Source organism: Malus domestica, chromosome 04, assembly GCF_042453785.1.
Source record: "Malus domestica chromosome 04, GDT2T_hap1".
In the NCBI taxonomy this organism is placed as follows: Eukaryota; Viridiplantae; Streptophyta; class Magnoliopsida; order Rosales; family Rosaceae; genus Malus; species Malus domestica.
In genome coordinates this window covers 28,238,414-28,261,204 of record NC_091664.1, presented here as the reverse complement: position 1 = coordinate 28,261,204, position 22,791 = coordinate 28,238,414, and the positions used below count along the sequence as shown (strand labels likewise).

At 35.2% G+C, this 22,791-nt stretch overlaps 2 protein-coding genes across 5 annotated transcripts; both read left to right on the top strand.

Moving 5' to 3' along the window:
- Positions 1 to 6,940: 6,940 nt before the first annotated feature.
- Positions 6,941 to 9,139, top strand: LOC103433924 (heavy metal-associated isoprenylated plant protein 36). The gene is made up of 3 exons (XM_008372221.4): positions 6,941 to 7,162; positions 7,255 to 7,330; positions 7,592 to 9,139. Exons 1-3 carry the CDS (start codon positions 7,076 to 7,078, stop codon positions 8,749 to 8,751), a joined length of 1,323 nt encoding a protein of 440 aa, XP_008370443.3. The 5' UTR covers positions 6,941 to 7,075; the 3' UTR covers positions 8,752 to 9,139.
- Positions 9,140 to 17,436: 8,297 nt separating this feature from the next.
- Positions 17,437 to 22,647, top strand: LOC103433915 (uncharacterized). Of its 4 annotated transcripts, none has more exons than XR_011580213.1 (11): positions 17,437 to 17,661; positions 18,448 to 18,567; positions 18,649 to 18,757; positions 19,057 to 19,308; positions 19,391 to 19,503; positions 19,776 to 19,840; positions 19,992 to 20,242; positions 20,317 to 20,473; positions 20,560 to 20,700; positions 20,783 to 20,971; positions 22,334 to 22,647. XR_011580213.1 is itself a non-coding variant. In XM_017331719.3 (11 exons), the coding sequence occupies exons 1-10, from the start codon at positions 17,557 to 17,559 to the stop codon at positions 20,920 to 20,922; spliced, it is 1,353 nt and encodes a 450-aa protein (XP_017187208.2). In that variant the 5' UTR covers positions 17,437 to 17,556; the 3' UTR covers positions 20,923 to 20,971; positions 22,334 to 22,647. The 4 variants fall into 4 exon arrangements, 3 of the variants coding, with proteins under 3 accessions (XP_017187208.2, XP_008370431.2, XP_070676907.1); XM_017331719.3 differs by having other exon boundaries at positions 20,660 to 20,700; XM_008372209.4 differs by lacking the exon at positions 22,334 to 22,647 and having other exon boundaries at positions 20,660 to 20,700; positions 20,783 to 21,176.
- The last annotated feature ends 144 nt before the right edge of the window (positions 22,648 to 22,791 follow it).

The following is a 22,791-nucleotide window of genomic DNA, read 5'->3' as shown; positions in this document are numbered from 1 at the left end:
AAAGGCGTCCAAATTAAGCAACCAAGTATAAGCAAAATGTTTCGTAGGTTCATTTTTTGGGTGGTGGCGGTGTCTTTGCAATGGAGGCGCAGCCGTTTGATGGAGGTAAACGGTACTCCAGATCTAAGTTTTTCTTGCTATGAGCCAGCTACTTTTGGGCCTTTTCACAAAAGCACGAATGATGAAGTTTTGCTTTAAGTTTCTTCCGTATTCAAAGATGCTTAATTCTTGCATTATTACGACAACCCGTTGGCAAATTAACCGTAAGCAAATTGGCAAATTAACTGTAAACAAATGTTTAAAAAAGCAGATTTAAAGGCATAAAAAAAATGAACCAGTAATTTAACAGTTAAATAAAGGGAAACTTTATTCTCAATGCCTTCTAATTGGAAAGTTGTTCATACAGCCCATAGGTGGTACCAAATTAAGCAATTCATGTTAAAAGGCTTCTTGTTTTCTTTATTTGTTTGTTAAAAAACAGTACCCTTTTCAATAGGCTAACCAAAATTTTCTTTTTTAAACTCTTTCATAATTTTTAGCTTTTGGATTTTTAACGAACCATTAGTTTAACAGTAAAATTTTCAGGTAAGTTTCTCTTAAATTTGAGAGAGTTTGTTGGGTGTACAACTTTTCCACTACGGGTGTTTAGACGAGAATAAATTTTAAGTTTAAATCTTATAAACGACAGTTGTTGAGAAAAAAAAAAGTAAAGCTATTGATAGTGAGGATTTATGTGTTTTCTAGGCAGCCCTTCTCCATTATGCTTTGGCTTTTGGAGACGATTACCTAAGTATTAAGACCATCTCCAATCGAATGGTCCAAAGGGGTAGATGGCCGAAAATAGCCCGAAAACCATCTCCAACCAAGGGTTAGGCCAAAGGGCTCGGGGCCCCACGGGACAAAAAATGGTCAAAGGGCCAACCGGCTGGCCAGGCTAGCCCTTTTTTTTTTTTTTCTAATTTTGTTCCTACACCATTTCTTACATATTTTTCACCATTTCATACTATCTTACCTCATTTTATTTCAATTCTTCACATTTCATACTATGGTCCTTTGGCCCTCGGTTGGATACGGTTTTTTGTGACATGGCTAAACGAGCCCTATGGCCCTATGGCCATTTGGCCCTCAATTGGAGATGGTAAGAAATATGGTCTTGTACTATTTATTAAAATATTAATTTATTGGAGGGCGAGATGACTAAAATGAGTCAGATGGCCCTCATTCGGTTAGAGATGGTCTAACATTTGAAGATTAAGTGACTGGGCATCACAGCTCAAACAAATTTTTTCTAGGTAATTTCATGTTTATATCTATAAACATCACTGATTTGATTGATTTCTTGTATATGTATATGGGTTCAGACCCATTTATCCTCTTTCTACACCCAACTTATAGTTTTTAATCTTGAAATTCTGAATTTGCCCAACAATTTTCTTTCCATACCTATAATGAAAAAGAACAAAAAAAATAAAATATAAAATTCCAACACTAGAAAATCCAGGCCATGCCATCACTCCAAACCCTAACCACCCCCAATTTCTACCCCTCCCTAACCCCTCACCACCATCTTCTTATCACCCACAATGAAACCCCCCAAGATCTCAACCATCAATGTCACTTTCCCGACCTTTCACCGGCCACACAATAGCTCTCTCTTCCATGCAATCCTTCTAACATGTCCGAATTATGCTGAAATTGTCATCGTATCGAATCTAATTGTGTTGGACCATATGTTAATAATACCATTAATTTTTGGGAACTTTAACGAAAAGCTTCCGGTATTGTTCACTTTAACAAAAAATCACAGTTTTACATTAAAAAGTCAATCATAGTACTATTCACTTTACTATTTATTTTGTCCTTATTGTTAAAATTCAAAGTTTTCAAGCCTTTTTCATTAGTTTTCCTTTAATTTTTCCAAAAAATAAATAAAATATTGACATGTTTATTTTGGGTTTTTTAATTGTCGGGTGTTGGGAATAATGTTCTAATTTCCAAATTGTTGTGGGTGGTAAGGGAGGTGGCGGTGGGGAGTTGGGGAGGTTAGAAACTGAGTGGTTGAGGTTTGAAGAGATAGGATAGCTGGAGTTGCCTATTGCTAAATTATTATTATTTTCTTTTTGTTCTTGTTGGGTGTATAAAGAGATTATTGGGCACATTTAGAATTTCAAGATAAAATATAATAAGTTGGATGTAGAAAAAGGATAAACAGGTCTAAATAAGATTTCCCAAACCAAAAAGTAAAAAATTGTTTTCCGTGCTTTGCATTCAGAAAAATGATTTTCGCATATCATATTCCCTTTCTGCAAACTCTTGTGCAATTTTATGGCTTATTATATTAGCATCCCACAAATTGTTGAATAAACTCACATACTTAATACACCTCACATTTACTTTTTCAATTAAAAATTATCTTAATACACCCCACTTCCTTCCCCATAATACCCTCATACCCTACATTCTTAATACACACCTTACATTTTCTATGCACACCCCACATTTTTTATACACCCCGCATTTCTCAAATCTTATAACAGTCATTTTTAATTTTGCCGAATGATTTCAAACCATCTAAACTTTAGTTTGCCGAATGATTTTCTAATTGAATGACTTGAAAAAATGTTTAGGTTCATTTGAATGTTTTTCAATAACAATAATAATGATTTCAAAGCTTTCGAAACACCAATTTCGTGTTCCATTCGTCAAAAATAATTTTTCTTAATCAACATGTTTGTAGTTTCATTGCTTAGAGTTTTATTCAACAATGGAGGATGTAAGGGGTTTTGATAGTTGAAGGAGATAAATATTACGTTAAAAATTATTTTTATTTTTATTTTTTAAACCTAATAATGTCAAAATTGTCATTGCATAGTAGAGTAAATAAGTCATTAATATTAAATTTTAATGTCAGGTGCATTCAACATTTTGTGGGATGCTAATATAAAAAGCCCTTTTAGATTAGAATAATACTAGAACGACTAAATTTGCAAACCAAATATGTCACTAATAAAAAATAAGCGCATTAATCAATAATCGAGTGATAATCCAATTGCTATAAATATCCATATAAGGAGAACTTGTAAATTAACTTCCTTATGCAACTTTCCCTTTTGGGTATAAACGTAACGTGCAAGCGATTAAGCAATGATCTCATAATCATCATTCATGTAAATTAATTTTATTCTCACTTTTTACTTGGAAGTAAGAGATTATAGGTTCGAATCTTGTGGATGATAAATTGATACCAAATTAGGTTGCCTATTGTGTGGCTTTACCGAACTTCCTCTCCACTCTGTGTAAAAATATCGATGTATCAAAAAAAAAATTTCTATAATTTGATTATTTTTAATTTCAATTTTCCAATTGTATGGTTGCAGACTATAATATGTAGAAGATCGTTAATTTTTTTTTTTTGGGTCAAACTAAATAAATTTCATTAATAAAAGGAAGTCTTAACAAAACAATTCTTGTATTATTCACTTTTAACGTTAAGGATATTTTTACTCTAAAAAGTCATTCCTAATATCATTCACTTACAACATCATTTTGTCCTTTTGGTAAAAACTCAAAGTTTTCAAATCATTTTCATTCATTTTCCTTTAATAAAAAGGTAATATAAGTTAGGGTAAAAGACTATTTACTACCCTCATGTTTCGTGGTTTTCAACATTTAGTACATCAAGTTTTTTTCGTCTCAGAGTCATACCTAAAGTGTAAATTTTGGGACAGTCTCATACATCCGTTAGTCAAACTGTTAAGTTTTTCGTTAACTGTGACGTGGCGCACTGACTGGGCGCCACGTGTCATCTACGTTTTTTTTTTTTTTTTTGCTTCTTTCTTCTCCTTCTTCTTCTTCCTCCGACTGCAACTTTCTTTTTTTTCTTTTTTCTTTTTTTTTTTTGCTTCTTCCTTCTCCTTCTTCCTTCCCCTTCTTCCTTCTTCTTCCTTCTCCTTCTTCTTCTTCTTCCTCCGAAATCTGGGGAAGTTTGTTTTTTTTTTTTTTTCTTTCTTTCTTCTTCTTCCTTCTTCTTCCTTCTTCTTCTTCTTCTTCCTCCGACTGCAATTTTTTCTTCCTCCTTCTCCTTCTTCCTTCCCCTTCTTCCTCCTTCTTCTTCTTCTTCTTCCTCAAAAAAAAAAAAAAAAAAAACTTTCATCTTCCCCCAAATTCGGAGGAAGAAGAAGAAGAACGAAGAAGGGGAAGGAAGAAGGAGAAGAAGGAGGAAGAAAAAAAAAACTGAATCTAGGCAAATTCGGAGGAAGAAGAAGAAGAAGAAGAAGAAGAAGAAGAAGAAGAAGAAGAAGAAGAAGAAGAAGAAGAAAAAAAAAAAAACTGAATCTAGGCAAATTCGGAGGAAGAAGAAGAAGAAGAAGAAGAAGAAGAAGAAGAAGAAGAAGAAGAAGAAGAAGAAGAAGAAGAAGAAGAAGAAGAAGAAGAAGAAGAAGAAGAAGAAGAAGAAGAAGAAAAAAGAAAAAAAAAAGAAAAAACTGAATCTGGGTAGATTCGGAAGAAGAAGAAGAAGAAGAAGAAGAAGAAGAAGGAAAGAGGAAAGAGAAAGAAGAAGAAGAAGAAGAAGAAAAAAAAAACAAAACAAAAAAAAAGCTTCCCCAGATTCAGGAAGAAGAAGGAGAATGAGAAGGAAGAAGAAGGAAGAAGAGGAAGAAAGGGAAGGAAGGAGGAAGGAGGAAGGAAGGAAGAAGGAGAAGGAGGAAGAAGAAAAAAAAAAAAAAAAAAAAAACGTGGATGATACGTGGCGCCCAGTCAGTGCGCCACATCACAGTTAACGAAAAACTTAACAGTTTGACTAACGGATGTATGAGACTGTCCCAAAATTTACACTTTAGGTATGACTCTGAGACGAAAAAAACTTGATGTACTAAATGTTGAAAACCACGAAACATGAGGGTAGTAAACAGTCTTTTACCCTATAAGTTATATAAAACCCAAAAGGCATTCCACAACAACCAAGTACAAGCACAACGTTTTGCAGGTTCTTTTTCTTGATAGTGGTGGTTATTTTGCGATAGAGGAGAAATTTTTAGTTGTGATAGAAACACGAGTGGTACACCACATATTTTAATATGAACGGTGAGAAATTTTATTTTTTAAATTATTAACATTTTAGCACACATATCCAACTATTTGTATAATGATATATAATGTACATCCCGTGTACCGGAAAAATCTATCGTGACGTAGCTGTTTGATGGAGGCAAACGATACTCCAGATTTAGGTTTTCTAGCTGTGAGCCGGCTATTGTTGGGCCTTTTTGGAAAAGTACGAATGATGAAGTTTTGTTTTACGTTTCTTACGTATTCAAAGATGCTTAATTCTTGCATTATTTGACAAACCGTTGGCAAATTAACTGTAAACAAATGTTCAAAAAAGCAGATTAAAGGCAGAAAAAAATGAACCACTAATTTAACAGTTAAATAAGGGGAAACTTTATTTTCATTGCCTTCTAATTGGAAAGTTGTTCCTCCAGCCCATAGGTGGTACCAAATTAATCATGTTAAATAGCTTCTTGTTTTATTTATTTGTTTGTAAAAAAAATAGTACCCTTTTCAATAAGCTAACCAAAATCTGCTTCTTTAAACTCTTTTATAATTTTTGGCTTTTGGATTTAGGGTTAATGAACTATTAGTTTAACAGTGATTGCATTTCTGGGAAGTTTCTCTCTAAATTTGAGGGAGTTTGTTGGGTGTAGTTGAGAGATAACTTCAATTATATTGTCTAAATCTCTTTTAAGGAAACATGATACTCAAGATAACTTTGTCTCAAACTTATCACGTGTCATGTACAAAAGTTACAGTATACGTCAACACGTAATAAATTTAGGGTAATGCCACATTGACAACCCCATTTCCTATAAGCTACTATACTCTCGAAAACTAGATCAAGATTTATTTCATAGCAAATTATACTAAACTATGTCTCAATCTTATCATGTGTCGTTATATGTATTAATTAACACGAAATTCGAAATTTTGTAGGAAACTTTGCCAATGACCGAGGAGAATCAAGTTTCTACTCAGAAGAGTAAGGCATGCAATTGACCTCCATCATTAGCACATAAGTGTCACTTGGGTTTTGATGATTTTGATAGTTATCTCCATTCTCCAGTCCAGCATAATGATCACACAATTATTCCCAAAAAACCAAGACCCAAATGATAGAATCTTCACAACCGAGCCAAATCACTGCACTCTTAATCTCTTATTACAATTTTAATTGCAAATATAAGAAGAAAGATTTGGGAGGGAGAGATGTTTTAACGTGTTTGGAATACAAATGTTATTATACAAGTAAAAAAACATTTTTTTTTTAAAAAATATTTATTTACTTGTATAATGACATAAGATGTATGTGCCCGTATTTTGGGAATATTGAAAAAATCTCTCTTTGGGAAGAACAGTGAATGTGTTACGTTTGTTGAACTTGTTCGAAAAACAGGACGGAACACTACATGAAGAGTAGTAAACGTGTTACGTTTGCTGAACTTGCCTGAAATACAGGGTGAAACACCACTTGTCATTATACCATTGAATATATTTTTTTTTTCTTCAAGAGCTTTCTAATTGTATAATAACATTTCATATTCAGTTATGTATTTCGAGTACAATGAAAAGTCTCTCCGATTTCAATAAGAAGTTACATGATTTGGTATTATAAAACTCAAAGTGCTAGTAATCTTAGCTAGCAGAGGCATCAAATCCTACGACATTTCATAGGTCTCCAAAGTTTCAAATATAAAATTAGGAATTTTATATAAAAAAAATTTATTTCACAATAATTCTCATTGTACTAAAATGAAATTTAAAAATATAGAATTCCCCCAAAACATTTATAAAAAAATATAAAGCCACCCCACCAAGCACCAACTTCAAGGGACCCCACTGTAATTTCCACTGTGCAACTCTGTTCCCCTTCAGTCACTAGATCTTTCCCCTCCATCATAAACCCCACTTCCTTCTGAAGCATTTCCCAGTTGCCTCACTCATTGCAAACCTCTCTTCCTCTCCTCTCTTCCTCTCTCTCTAAAAATCAAGAGTTGCTCACTCCCTCTGATTCTGTCTAATGGCAAAAGCTGAAGCTAAGTCTGAAGCCAAACCAGAAAAACCGAAAGAAATTGAAGAAGTTTCGGTACCCACTCTCAAATACAAAGTAATTTACTTTCGAAGAACACCAACTTGTTATTTTTTCAGAAAAAGGTTTCAACTTTCAGATTTTCTAACAACTTCTTCTCCGTTTTACAGATTTGGGTTTTGAAAGTCCCTATACACTGTGGGGGCTGCAAGAAAAAAGTCGCAAAAATCTTGAAAAAAATAGATGGTAACCTTGAAATCCCTCTGATAGGATTTTAATCTTTTTTTTTTGTAGTTTTTTTAATCGTACGGTCCTTATTGATTTGATGGTTTCTGATTTGCATGTCTCCTGTTTCATCAACTTTTTTCGGTTACAGACTTACAGTTCGGCTCAAGTTTTTTAATTTTTACAACTATGGGTTTTGTTTTTGATGAGTTTTTATTGTTTTAATTCAAAAAATTATGTGAATTTTACTGATTTTTTATGATTTCTTTGGTGGGTTTCCAGGGGTTTACAAAACAGAGTTCGATGGGAGCTTCGGGAAGGAAAACAAAGTGACAGTGACTGGGAACGTGGAGCCGGAGATTTTGATCAGGAAGCTGGCCAAGGGAGGGAAACATGCAGAGCTGTGGCTTGATCAGAAGGCTAACAACAGCAATAATTCAAACGACAAGAAGAAAAAAAAGGGGAAGAATAAGGAGAGACAGCAAGGGGAAAACGCCAAAGGGTCGCAGGACGGTAACCATGGCGGACCTGGCTGCGGCGGCAGTGGTGATAAAGAAAGGGAGGCGGTTAAGGCTGAAGTTGTTCAAGTCCAGGATAATGGTGGTAAGAAGAAAAATGAGGGTGCTGGTGGCGCGGGTGGGAGTAAGAGCGATGAGGGGGCGAATGCTGTGAAAGTGATTGAGGGCGGTGGTGCACCGGCAAAAAAGGGCGCGGGTGGCGGTGGAAAAGGCAAAGAGGTGAAGGTTGAGGTGGTGAGGCAGGGGAAGGCTGTGAACGTGTCAGGACAGCCGGATGCGGCGGAGAAGTGTTTTGGTGGGGACGACGATGACGATGACAGTGACTGTGCGGTTGAGAAACGTGGAGGCAGCGGTGGAGGCCGCGACGGTGCTGGCGGCAGTGGAACCAAGAAGAAAAAGAAGGGGCAAAAGGGGAATGCAAATGCTGGGGATTCGGATGAGAATGAGCAATGTGGTGATGCTGCTCCAGCACGCACTGGATTACCGCCTAATCATGGCAATGTGCCACGTGGTCCTCCCGTGCCTTACATGTTTAATGGGTTCAATGCGCCTCGCATGCCTCCATATGGTACTCAATTCCCAAACTTTGCTCCGGCTCCGGCACCAGCTCCAGCCAATCACATGGCTCCACATCAGCTGCTGTATGAGTACCAGTACCCCAGGCATCCAATCCAAGCTATGAACTTCAATACGGCCTACCCCGCCAGTAGCTACGGTGCATCCCAGTATGCTGCACCACCACCTCACGCACATTCTTACTCTTATGTGTCTCAAAGTGTGGCAGCTGAGACCGAGCCCCGGTCCTATCATTCGGACTCATATCCGCAGTACCACCCGTCTCAGCCGGTATATAATCCGCCGCAGCAGTCCGATTCCTTCGTGCTGTTCAGCGACGAGAATCCGAACGGGTGCACCATTATGTGAAGCATCGTGGCCAGTGGCAGCATTGGAGAGTTCGGAGTTGGAAGGTGAAGGCCGCATAAGGGCTTATATTACTTGTATAAGTGCTTTCGGGGAACTTATACTACTTGTATAAGTGCTTTTGGGGAATGACTTGGAGCTTTGTTATTTGTTATGTCATCTGGCAATGTGAAGGCTAATTAATCCTAGCTTAGTGGGGAAGAATAAATGGGGTTTTATGGTGTTCTATGTTAATTTTCTATTAGGGTTTCCGTAGTAGTTGGTCGTTATGTCTAGCTCTAGGCTAATTATCTTTAAGTTTTTGCTCTTTTAATCAGTTTTAAAAGAGTAGTTAACTATGTAATGATCGGATTAATTAATTATTTAAGTAGGGTCTCTAATTATGTCTCAACTCTGCGTTCTGATGTGTAAAGTAGATTATGGCAATTTGGCTTCTTATTTCAGCTGTTTGTTTACTCGTAAAGAAAAAGAGGGAAAATACATTTCGACCATTCAAAATTGAACTATATCACTTTGATGATCTGTCTAGTTGCAAACAAGAACCCTTTCTAGGTTGTTGAGAGAAGGGTCTTTGGAGCGACCATTTGGAACTTATTTGTTCCGAATATGTCATTGTGGCAATATTTCAAGCTTGTAATGTCATCATGACGGTCTTTCAAGCTTATAATGTACTGACACATGTTTACATTTTTATTGTATTACTTTTTGCGTGTAATTTTGAGAGTAAGTTATAACAATGGTCTCTCAACTTTAATTAAATTGGAGCAATGATCCCTCAACTCATCAAAACATGTAGGTATAGTTATTTTCGTTAACTCCGTCAGAATTCTGTCAAAATGAATTATGTTGGAATGACCATTGCTACAATTGGATTAAAGTTGAGGGACTATTGCTCCAATTGGGCTAAAGTTCAGGAACCATTTCTTCAGTTGGATTAAAGTTGAGGGACCACTGATACAATTTTTCTTATTTGATTTTTCATATTTGCCCCTTGATTCAGCCTCACATGCATGACACATGACTCATTTTAACGGAAGTTCTAACGAAGTTGACGAAAAAGATCATAGTTACACATTTTAATAAGTTGAGGAACCAATAGTAATGGATTTTTAGTTGAATGACCATTGCTCCAATTGGGTTAAAGTTAATGAACTATTGCTACAATTTTTACTCTAATTTTAACATTTTCACATGGATGTTTATGGTTAGTTTTGAATATCACCATATGGAAGTTATTGTATCAAACTTTTGCAAGCAATGTCCATGGTGCTTTTTCTTGGTTAGCTTGTAGGGCCATTTCAATCGTTTGAAATACTCTCTTAATGATGCGTAAATGGGAAAATTAATAGAGAAAGTGGAAAGATTAGTCAAAACTATTTATTAGAGATGTGCTTAAAAGGATGCTAATCACATTGTTAACTGGAAATTAAGAAGCAAGTTAGTGTAATGTCTTAGATTAAATGAGATCAAATCTTTTGCATTCATTTTGTGTGTAACCTCTCTGTGGCCTAGCCTTTATTATTTATTGACACGTGTTAATAAACTTAACTTACATTAGAGTTTATTATCATAAACTTAACACATGTCAATCAGACCACATACAAAATAGTTCAGAAGATTTGATCTCAAATGAATTTTGTCTTTTCTAAGATGTGGGAAACCCATTTCTAGATTCCAATAAAGTATATCCGAAATATTGAGATAGGATTTATATGTTTTCTATGCTGGTTTTGTGAAAGAAGAAAATGTTTACATTCACCAAATGGTAAAGTCCCTTGTTCTTTACTATAAACTTGAAATTTTAATATAATTGATCTCCTTTGAAAGTTTTTACCTTAAAGAGGTTGAGGATCCTTTCCGAATCTACTTTGTGGGGATCCTAGGATTCTCATATCATAGTCATTCATTGTACATCATGCAGTTAGTTTTTATCAGATACTATTTGTATTTAATTTTAAATAAAAAAAGTCAAATGATTTATAACCACACGATACACGATGAATAACTCATATATGGGAATCTTTAGGATTCCCACAAAGTGAATCCATATGGGATCCAATCCCTTTAAAGGGTGGTGTTATCTACACTCATGTTTACCTGTTACACACTCTTTAATTTTCAGTTGTCAAATCAAATGAATTAAAAAACATTAATATATAAAAATTAAAGTGTGTTATATCCACACATCCTTTTTACTTCTCACACCCCCTAGTTGATTTTTATCTTTTAATTTTCTTTAATTCATATAATCTCACGGTTGAAAATTAAAAAAATGTATAAGAAGTAAAAAAAAAAAAAAAAAAAAAAAAAAGGGTTAATAGTACACCTCAAAAATTAATAAAGCCGTGTGCAAAATAAAAAATAATGTGTGAAAAAACAATGGTACACTTTAAAAAGCAATCTCTTACTTCCATTCCCTTTTGGAGTTTGTGATGGGCTGTCCTCTTTGCTTTAGTTTTCATTTTTTTTCTTTCCCTTCTTTAATCTGTAGGCTAGTGCTTTTGGATTTAAAAGCACTTTTTGGAGATGATTTTAAAAGCAGATTTGTACGGTAGTATGGAGGCCTTTTCTTTAATTATTGCTTTTGAGACCTGTCTCCTGGGGCAAGCAACCCCACAAGCAAGCAAATCATGTCCACGATAGAGTCAGAAGCAGAAGCACGATGCTTTTGCTTACAAGCTTCTGTTTGACTTTGGTTTAGACTGTTTTAGACTAGATTATGAATTATTATTAACAAAACTTGATCACAATTATCTGTTGTTAAGTAGTGACACTTGGCCAAACTCCACCCTAATTACTTTAGTCATGCCTAATTAAGGCTATTAGGTTTATTAGCCAAAATGGTTCATGAAATTTGTATAACTTCTCATTTTGGTCTCTGAGATTTGAAATCAATACAAATGGTCTATGAGATTGTTTACCATCAATCATTTTAGTTCTTCCATGAATAGTTATGTTAAATAAATATTAAAATGACAAAACTACCATCAATTTAATAAACAATAGGTAAAAATGATTTGAAAAAAAAAATAGTTATTTTTGTCATTTTATTCTTATTTAATGGAGATTTTTTACGGAATGATCAAAATAATTGATGGTGGACAAACTCATGCACCAATTCTATTAATTTCGAATCTTAGGGATCAAAATGAGGAGTTATGCAAATATCAGGAATCAGTTTGAATAAAAAGCCTTTAATTAATTATTTACCACTATTTTTCTATTTTTCCTACCACATGCGTTGGTTTATATTCTGGGGTTTTTTCTTGGGTCTTATCAGTTATAATATTTATGAGAGATTTTTCGTGTTCTTGAAGCACCGCACATATGTTATATGATATTATATAAGTAGATGAGATATTTGAAAACAATTTTTTTCTTTAATAGTATAGTAACATATAGTCTACCGTTCGTGTTCCGAACACGTTGAAAAAGCTCACAATATTTAGAGGAAGGCCAGCATCTGATGGGTCCTACATGTTATTCTCCATTGCCAAATATTGAATGGAAATTATGGACTTATAATTTTCCGCAACTTTAATCTAAATTTTGTTTTGGTCACAGTTGAACCCAAAAAAAAAAAAACCCTAATATCTTCTAATTTATTGATAAATGGCCACTTTTTAGGGTTTTATTCCCTTGTCCACTCGTGGTCAATTGACATTCCAAGCTTTATAAGCAAGAGAACCTCTTTGTTTTATTCTTATTCTTGCATGAACAATATGGTTTCTCGAAGATAATTATACTTATCCTTTATTGACTAAAAAATAAGGTAAATTTCTAGACACACTGCTTCTTATTTTGGCTTTGGTTTTCCTTTGATTCGTTTAATCAAATAACAACAACAACAACAAAACATTATCTCATTAAGTGGTTTGCTGTATAACTGCTAGAACGTCACTGTACTCAGTTTTACGCCAAGTATTCTTTTAAGTCTTTCTAGGTCTTCCTCTACATTTTTTGCCTTGAGGTTCTGTCTCATAGTTGCATCTTCTAAGCAAAGTTTATATAGGTCATCGGTTCACATGTTTAAACCACCTTAACCGATCTTATCTCATTTAATCAAATAACTAGAAAAAAAGTTGTGCAGAAAGTAAAATAAAGGGTACAAAAATTGGCACTTTCCTAAAAATAAAACAAAAACTGTGCTGCTATGCAGCTGTTGTATTACTCTATGCAAAATTTTACCCACCTACAAAAACAGTAAACTCCACTTCCTTTCAGATAAATGAATTCTGAAGCTTCCGACCAAAAAAATGAATTCTGAAGCAGCTCAAAAGGGTAAGTGTGGTACAAGGTTTTGCCATATATATGCAGGAAGACAGGAAGAAGATATAATGAATTATTGAAATGGACGATGCGTCCATTCTAATAATTCATTAGAGAATCTTAATCCAAAAAGAAATCCATCGATTCATTAGAGAATCTTAATATATAAACAAACACTTTATATTTATATATTCAATCACTTGAGCCTAAATACTGTCCCCATTTGCATATTCTTCCTGACGAGTTTCTGGGAAATTTCCATCTAACAATCTGGAACCTGGTTCCCTTTAATCCAATCAACAAGCTCCCATCACAAATACCCTGTTATTTTGCCTTTAGGCCGTTCACACTGCAACAGAGGTTTTGTGACGTTTGATATCAAACGTAGTTGTAAACACTTTTAGTTGTCAAAAAAACACTTTTAATCATTTTAAAAATAATATCAAACAAGCTTTAAGCGTTATTCACTACGGAAGACCTCAATTAGCCTTCATTTACGTTAGTTGTCTGAAATTTAGGTGGCAAACGTATACATACATACATACATATATATATATATATATATATCCATGAAAAAAAAATGATAAAAACTAAATCTGCACGACATTTACAGCATCCGTTGGGAGTCATGAACATAATTGCTGCTGATTCCTTTTATCCTAGGCTGTAAACAAAGCTATATATCTGATAAAAAGGGGAACGCCTCTGGAGTCTGGGGCCATGTTGCCCCCCTTCATCGACGGCTCTGGTTAGCTGTTTAACCCTTTAACCACCGTAGATCACATGCACAGCTAACAAGGAATATTATATATATATGTATGTATGTATATATATATATATATGTATGTATGTATATACATGTATATACACTTTTTCTTGGGTGAACAGTGTCCTTCTTTGCACAATAGCAATGACAAGGCCCTAATTTTGCAAGCACAACTCTAAGTTAACCAGAAAGCCATGCCTACAGGTTGTAATTTGGCCTGCACTTGCACTCGCAAGTACACAATGTTCTCTGTCCCTTTTCTCAAACTGTTCGACTTCTTTGCTTCTTTTGGTTGAGTTGATCAGCCTCACTTCACGAGAATCAAGAGGCGTGGCAGGTTGAGCATTGCACTCCATACTCCTTTGGATAATGAACAGTACACATTTCTGGAGGATCAAATGGGAGAGGGGATTTTTAGTGCACATGAGGAAAGTTCGATTCAATTATTTAAAGGGAACTTTATCGAAAAACTCCCGATACTGTTCATTTTAACGAAAAATTATATTTTTACACTAAAAAGTCAATCTTGGTACTATTCACTTTACCCTTTATTTTGTTATTTTCGTTAAAACTCAAAGTTTTCAAACTCTTTTCATTAGTTTTCTTTTATTTAAAAGGTAGGGTTGGAATTGGATATGTTTGTTTGTTTTCATTTGGGAGGGAACTGGAATAGGGGGATCAATCATTACAACCTTAAGTGTGGGTGATTAGTTGGGATGATGTTAATTAGGTTGGTAATGACCCCAATCATGACACATTAATACAATGATGCAAGCACCTCAAGCTACGCTATATGATATGGTTTTTACCTAATCCAGATCCTCTTCGGATCTTTGTGTCAGGAGCCAACAGACTAAGAAATCCGGATTACTCAATTTAAATTATGCGGTCCTCATTAGCACATCTCATTAACCCATCTCACATAAAATCTAGCCTTTAACGGTCTGAATCTCTTTCTTTCTCTTCAACAACTTGGATTCTTTGGTCCGTCAGCTCCGGATATAGAGTTTCTATAAAGAATTTGAATTCATTTTTACCATTGCATAACCAAAGCTACTTAAAACTTTTTGTGCCTAAGATGCTATTTAAACACATAAAACTAATCACATTGTTGATACCGTCTCCAATACAAGTGAGGTTCAAATACAATGACAAAAGTCACCTGTAATATTTGAGAGTGCCTCAGGCCCTTAATACAATGCGATCAATTTCAGTAATGTTATTTGAACACTTAAATTTGAGACTAACATCATTGCTGACACACCCTTTAATACATAAGGGTTTCACAAACAATAATACGAGTCGTATACATGTATTAGAGGAGCATCAAAAATGTAATTAGTTTTGTGTTTAAATAATATTATCGAGGATAAAGTACTAATTAAATAGAGATTAAAATTAGGGAGATGTCTCCTTAAAATGAAACCATGTCCCATAAATATTGCATAATATGGGATTTGAGCCCCATGCTATAAGTTGGTGTAAAAGTGAAAGTGTAGTTAGTTATGACCATCAAAAAATATGTGCTGGGTAGCACTTTGGCTTTATTTCCTTTTTCTTAAACTCAAATCTTCTCAACTTAAACAAAATCCAAAACATCATGAAAACAGTATATAAAAAGACAAAAAAACATAATGAAAAGTTGAAACTATCACAATAAAGCGTGAAGCTAATACAATCACACAAATTTATAATTGTGATAGTTTCAAACGCAGGAACGGCTGATGCTAACATATCTCTCGTATAATTAAATAACATGATCAAACCTACCCAACAAAGTGTTTGATAATATTCATATGTTTGTGTAGCTTTATAACTTGTTTGGAAATAATTTTAAAATGTCTAAAAACATTTTTAGTGAGAATGTTTTTGAGTTTCAACAACACTTGAAGTACTTCAAGTTTTTTTTTCTTCAAAATTTACTTGTATTTTTTACTAAGAATTAATTCCAAAAGTATTTTTATCAAAATTTTTTACAGTCATTTGAAAAACATTGACAAACACTCTAAACATGCAAAAGCAAATTGCCGTAGCACACAAGTAGTTGGAGGCTAGCGTTTGGTTGGTGGGTTTGAGAAGTGTAGCGTGTTTGTATAGACCAAGGCAAAGGACCAATGAAGAGTTGACACAACAGCCTCCTCACATTTAATAATGTATTGACATGTAAACAAAAATTATACACAAGCATAAAATATATATGTTCACCGGTACGTCATATGACGGTAAACCATACACTACATAAATAATTTTGAATATAAACGATTCATTATTAGGTTAATTAGTTTCGTATCGCTCTTCCTTTTGGTTTCATGATTTAGGATACTCTCATTTTACTAGCCAATTCTAACCACTAAGATATTTCAATTGTATCAATTAACAACCATTAATGGAGAGTTTACTCTACGGAGAACTACTCAAGTTAGTCAATATCAACTTATGCGGTTAAAATTTAAAGATATGCTACGATGAGTCGCTCACGCGTGTATGCATGACTTTCAACGGTTAAACTCTAACTGTTGATATATGCGGAACCCTTGATACATCAATGGTTAGATTGAAGGTGGAAAATGCTAGCAAACTTGTAAAATTACTCCACATGTTTGTGAGAACTATTCTCCTTCTAAGAATTGTAAGGATTTTGATTAAATCTAAGCTTGTTCAAGCTTGTAAAGTTTTTCTTTTAAAAAAAAAATTAAATGCAAGCTTTATATATATATACAGTGAGAGGGGCCTATAACCCAACAAACCCAACTAAGTAAATACCCACCTGACCTAGCAACTCCAGCCGAATCCTCTTAATCAGGGTCAACATCTCCTTTAAGGTACCCAAGCGTTGCAAAACTACAACCCAAATAAGGGCTTGTTTAGAAAGTGCTTTTAAATTACCATAAAGGCTTTTAGAGAAAATAATTTGGATTCATAAGCATTTGAAGTGCTTCTTGTAAGAAACATGGTTATGTGCGTCTCCTAAAGCTTTAGCAAAATTCACTTGTATTTTTACCAAGAATTGGATTAAAAAATATTTTCACTTAAATTGCTTTCAGCCATTTAAAAGCACTTCTTAAATGAGCCCTAGGTCCATGTGTGGGACTCAGGGACTGTTTATGCAAAAACTAAAAGCGCTTTTTTTTTTTAAATAAAAAAACATTTTTGGCTAGTTTGACATCAAATTTTTCTATATCACAGGAGCGGGTTACGAAAAATAAATTATGAAGTGTTTTTTTAGAGAACACTTCAAGTGATTTGAGTTGCTTCTTACTTAAAGCTCTTATAATGGGAGTGATTTTGTTGTAAACAAGTTTAATGTTTTATTAAAAACCCAAGTTTGAACATTTCATGCTTCTCTAAAAAGCATTTGACTTGTTTAGAAATATTTTTAAAATGACTAAAAATAATTTCGAACTCACTAAAAACACTTATGTTAATATTTAGCTGTTAATATTTAGCAAAAGAAGCTAAAACTTTCCTTGTACTACAGGAAGCAGGCATTTCAAGTGCTTTTTAAGAAAGCACTTAAATTTTTTTATATTAAAAATATCAATGTTCTTCTAATAATCGCTACTGAAAAAAGTGCTTTGTAGAAAAGCATTTATAAGTTTAGCCTTGAAAATGTGTTTTAAGTTCTTCTAATAAAAAAGCCCGCAAGTAAAACGGGCCTTGAAAAAGCTCGAGAGTAGTTCCATTCCATTGATACTTTGTTCCAAAACCGAGTAAATCCTTCCCGCCAACGCCAAGTTACAGAGCGCGGCCCTCTTCGTCTGCGACCGATAGAGATGGAGTTCAGTGTGAGCGGCAACGCCCTGAAGACCTTCGCCCGCTCCATCACGTGCCTCGCACGCATCGGCAACGAGCTCGCCGTCCAAGCTTCTCCTACTCAGGTTCTCTCAGAAACTTCCCTTTTTCCACTTTCCCTCGCATTTTCCCTCCCTCCAAACACTCCACACAGTCTTTACTTATCAGTAATTAATTAACACCGCACGCCTCAAATTCGTGCGTGTTTCTTGTTAATTCGGTTTTAATGCAACAAAATTGATGAATTAACTAGTTAATTAATTTCAATTTTATGCAGAATCGGGCCGTTAATTTCAGCAGTTGTTTGCATTTTATTGTTGTAATTGTGATGAAGCTTGATGGTAGAATCAATTTTAGTGCCGTTAACTACAAATCTGTGGCGCGATTCGATCGAGTTCTCATATCATTTAGTACTACTGGCAATTTGTATTTTGAAGCAATTATCTGTTGGTAGATGGTGATGAGTATTTAAGGTTTTGCTTGTGCATTTTAGGGTTTTGGAAAAGATCTGTATGCTAAGTTATTAAATTTATCCGGGGTTTAGATGAATCGTTTGTGAGTAGTTAAAGAGATTAGTAAACGGATGCTAGGTTTGCTTCCAATTGAAGCTCAAATTCATTGTTACTTTTGGTTTGAAATGTATCCTAATTTGGGGATTGGCTGGTTTATGTTTGGTATTCAGTGAAAAGAGCTCTTGAGGTTCTCGGTATTTATTCAACCGTCTACTTCATAGTTTGTTTTGTTAACCTGCGTACTGATTTTTGTGAAATATAATGGGTGGACATAATTGGAGACCAAAATCGAGAAAATGAGTTACTAATGATTTTGATACCACCACAGCTTTACTAAAGATTTTATTCTATTGTATCCAGCTTGCTTTGCACTCCCTCAATACGTCACGTTCTGCCTATCAATCGAGCACATTTAAGCCTGATTTCTTTGACGTCTATACTGTAACTGGTAATCAGGTGCAATGTAGTGTGCTTTTAAAGGTCAGACATCATCTTTCTGTGGAATTGCGTTGTTTAACAGGTTTGAATAACGTGGTAATCTTACTGACATAGTTTGTTCAGGCTGTTTGCTCTGTGCTTAGGACACCTTTAGCAAGTATAGATAATTTGAGCGTGAAATTGCCTGATCCCGATGCATCAAAACTGCAATGGACTTTACAGTGCTTCAGTGGTAAATTATCCTTTTTCATGTTATGTGCTGTTGATTTTTTATACAAAATTTGGTATGACAGAATTCAATCAACTTTTTGTAGCTGATTTAACTTCTATTCACAATCAAAACGAGGGGGCTTCTGGAATTGTAATTTGAGCACACCAATAAAATTTAGAATGCGTTGAGTTTTGTTGTGTAGAGGGGTCATGATGTCGTACTAGACAATTTCATTTTGCAGCTTTCCTTATCACATAATTTTCCTTTTATATATGTCGTTCACTTTCCATCATTTTAAACTTCATACCTACATTTTGCAGGTATGAAAAAAACCTATTGGATTAGTTGCAATGTTGAACCCGATATACAACATTTGTCTCTTGATAGGAGAAAATTCCCAAGCAGCTTAGTGGTGAGACCCCGAGATCTGAACAGATTGCTGGCTAATTTTCAGTCATCGCTTCAGGAGATTACAGTCATAGCAACAGAACCCACTTCCTTGCCTTCTGATGCAGCAAGTGAAATTGGAGGAAAAGCTGTTGAACTTAGAAGTTATATTGACCCAACCAAAGGTAATAAGGATTTTGCATCTCAGTTTCTTAAAATTGAAATTACCACAAAAAGGATGTTTATGCTTCAATTTTTGACCAGCAGACAGTGATTCATCACTGCATACTCAACTATGGATAGATCCTACTGAAGAGTTTGTGCAGTATACCCACACTGGAGACCCCATAGATGTGACATTCGGTGTGAAGGAGTTGAAGGTTAGTAAATTTGTTGTCTGGGATCTAATTGTATTTGAATTTGTTTACACTGTGAACAGCATTGTCCAATTTGATAAGCCTTGTCTTTTAGATAGAGATAACATCCAGCTAATTACTGTTGTTATCATCCCAATTAACTTCATTGGTTGAGGCTTTCTAGTAAGGTGTATAGACTTCCTAGGCTATTTTTTTCTAGGGTGCTTCACATTCTTTTTAGCTGAATCCTAGGTCCTCCAATTTGTCATTTCATTTTTTTTCTCGAATTATTTCAGGCGTTCCTTTCTTTCTGCGAGGGCTGTGAAATTGACATCCACTTATATTTTGAGAAAGCTGGACAGTAAGATATACCTAGTTTCTTTATCTTTCGCTTGCATTCTTTTTCCTGTATCCCATGACGAGTTTGAGCTAAGAGCTTAAAGCTCATATGCAAGTATTATATTTAGCAAACTGTGACTTAAAGATTGGTTAATTATATGTTGGGATTGCAGGCCTATTCTAATGGCACCAAAGTTTGGTCTAGATGATGGGTCCACTTCAAATTTTGATGCTACGCTTGTACTTGCAACCATGCTAGTGTCACAACTGCATGAAACCAATCCCGCAGAACCTCCACAAGCAGCTACCGAAATGCACATTCGGGATGAGCATGGGACAGGGTCAGAAGCACGACGAGAAAGGTGTAGGCCAAGTGGCTCTGAGCATCCATCTGACCACACCAGAATTTGGTCTGATCTTTCAGGTAACAGTTTCTTCAATGTTTTAATAGTGACAAGATGTTGTACTCTTATTTGTTAACTGTTTTACCATTTTCAGGAAGTGGTGCAAGAAGTGGCAACGGCACCGAAGGAGGACAGGTTCAAGGGGAAAGAAATTTGAATGCTAATGGACAGAGAGAAGTCCAAAGGATGAGTAAACTGCATATTTCGAATCCTGCATCTGCTGGGGGAAATGAGCCTGTGGATCCCAATGCGTATCCTAAACCTCTCTATTTGCTTCAGTTTTTGCTTATATGATAATTCTGAAAGTTTTCTTGTTCCATTACGACTTCTGTCCCAGTCCGTATTTGTTTCTCTCGTGTGGGTCGGACCAAAGTCATTGCATGATGAAATATATTCTTCATCTATTACAAAATCGTTCTCTTGACTTGTCATTCTAGCTGCCACCCTGAGGAAAATGATCATATGGAAGAACCTAGAGGTTTGTAAGAAAATAGTTAGGTTAATCTTGCTTGTTTTATACAACTGTAGTAACTAAAGCTTGTGCATTCTGTTTCTTCCAGATAGATCACAAATTAACGGCGGTGGGTTTTCACAACACCATCCTAGTAACTGGGTAGACGCAGATGAAGACGACAGTGATGAGGATGAAGAGAATGACCTTTGTATTCAGGCAACACCACCATACTATGAAGAACAGTAGGTTCGTGGCTGGAGTGATGGTTGGCCAAATTTCTTCTTGCTCTCATGTTGTAAGTCTTATCTTTCTCCTCAAATGACATGCTTTAGTTCTAATTTCCTTCTTGTCAAGTACTTAGCTTTACATATTGAGCACGACTGCTTCGTGTTTTAGTTTGAGGGATTAATGGATTATGCAATTATTTAAATAGAATTAAGTACCGGAAATGGATCAGAAACTGTGAAATATATCATTAAATTCAAATGGTTGTTGATATAGTTTGTTTGCACAAAACTGTGAAACGATTCGTGGTGTCAATGTTACCAAAATTGGTGGGTTTGGATCAAGAATTCACACACGGACGTTGATCCGTCACCATCACACGGCAGCTTATAGGACCCCTACTGTTTTCATGGCCTTAAATGTGAATCAGATTTTAGTGTTGATTTAACATTACCTCTCTAGTCTCTATTGCAATGAAATTCTGTCTGTCTTGAGATGGTTTTCCCGTACAACTGGTAACGAAAACAGTCGGAAAAATTCAGTTGCAGTGAATTCCTGCCTCTCCATTGCAGTGATTTCCTGCCTTTTTCTCACTTCAACGTTCAGCCATAGAGGACACACGATGCTTGGTGTAGAAACACGGTGTTTAGGGAGTTTGTTATTAGTTTGGAATGCTGTCACCGTAGCATCTGGGCTTTCGTCTCCAACTTAGGACCGTTCTTTGGATTGCTTATTCAATTTAGGACCTTTCAAGTCGTTGATTGTGAAATCTTAAAAACCTGCAGTTGGGACCCACTCACACCTAGTCGGCTAGTTATCTCAAGAATTTTGGGGCGGTATGTGTTTTTCTAGTTAATGTCAGCATGAACCCTGAACATAGCTACGTGCCACGATGTATTATTTGCTCGTTCTTTTTTAATCTTTTGGCACGCATGGACTGCAGGTTGAGTTTTGGCACCTGGATATATATATATATATATATATATATTTTAACAAACGATATTATTTACATTAAAGAGAGAAAGGGATGTGTTTAGCCTCATAACGGATTAGCAATAATGTGATTCAAATTCGCCTTTAGCGATAATCAAATTTTAAGACTTTTCACTTACCAGTGAAGAGAAATACATTAGATTATAGTACTAAGTGTCAGCACCTAGAGCTATTTTAGATACATTAATTAAATAATAATTTGGGGTGAGGGCACTTCTGTCCATCTGTGAGAATGTCTCTTCATCCGTTTCAACCTTTGAATTTTTTTTACCAAAAAACGTTCACTTCCAAAAAATAAAATTTTAAAAATGATGAGGCAAGATTCACGAGGAAACAGGAATTTAATTAAAAAATTGCACATATTATTTCTTTTAAAAAAGTATAATATAATAGTTTACTTTGTGAAAAATAAAGGAAGCGAAATTAAAAATATTTGTAGGGGGAAGAGTTTGGTAAGGAACCAGCTGGCTTGAGGGGGACTGAGGATTTGGTGTTGGGACGCGCAAACACCGTCCTAGCGATCTGCGGCGGGCCCGCGACCTATCTAACGGCTACGGCACGTAGCCGCCTAATCTAACGCCGCTTATTTAAACAAGGTAACCGTTGTTCCTTTTCAGAATGGTCAGACTCATAGCCATATGATAAAAAAGCGCGGGTATTTAGTTGAAAACAATAGCAACTATAGACTCGTGCTATATGCAAATGTCAATGGCATACACATGAAGAAGAATTATTCCAACATTTCTACGTGGATCCAACTCAACTTTTCAATTTTTTGTTTTTTCCTTTTTGATGGAATGATTCAAACCATATATTTGATTTGACTTGATTGGATAAATGATCTCCGTGGTAATAAGGTATTTGGAAAATAGCTGTAGTAGTAAGGAAAATATTATT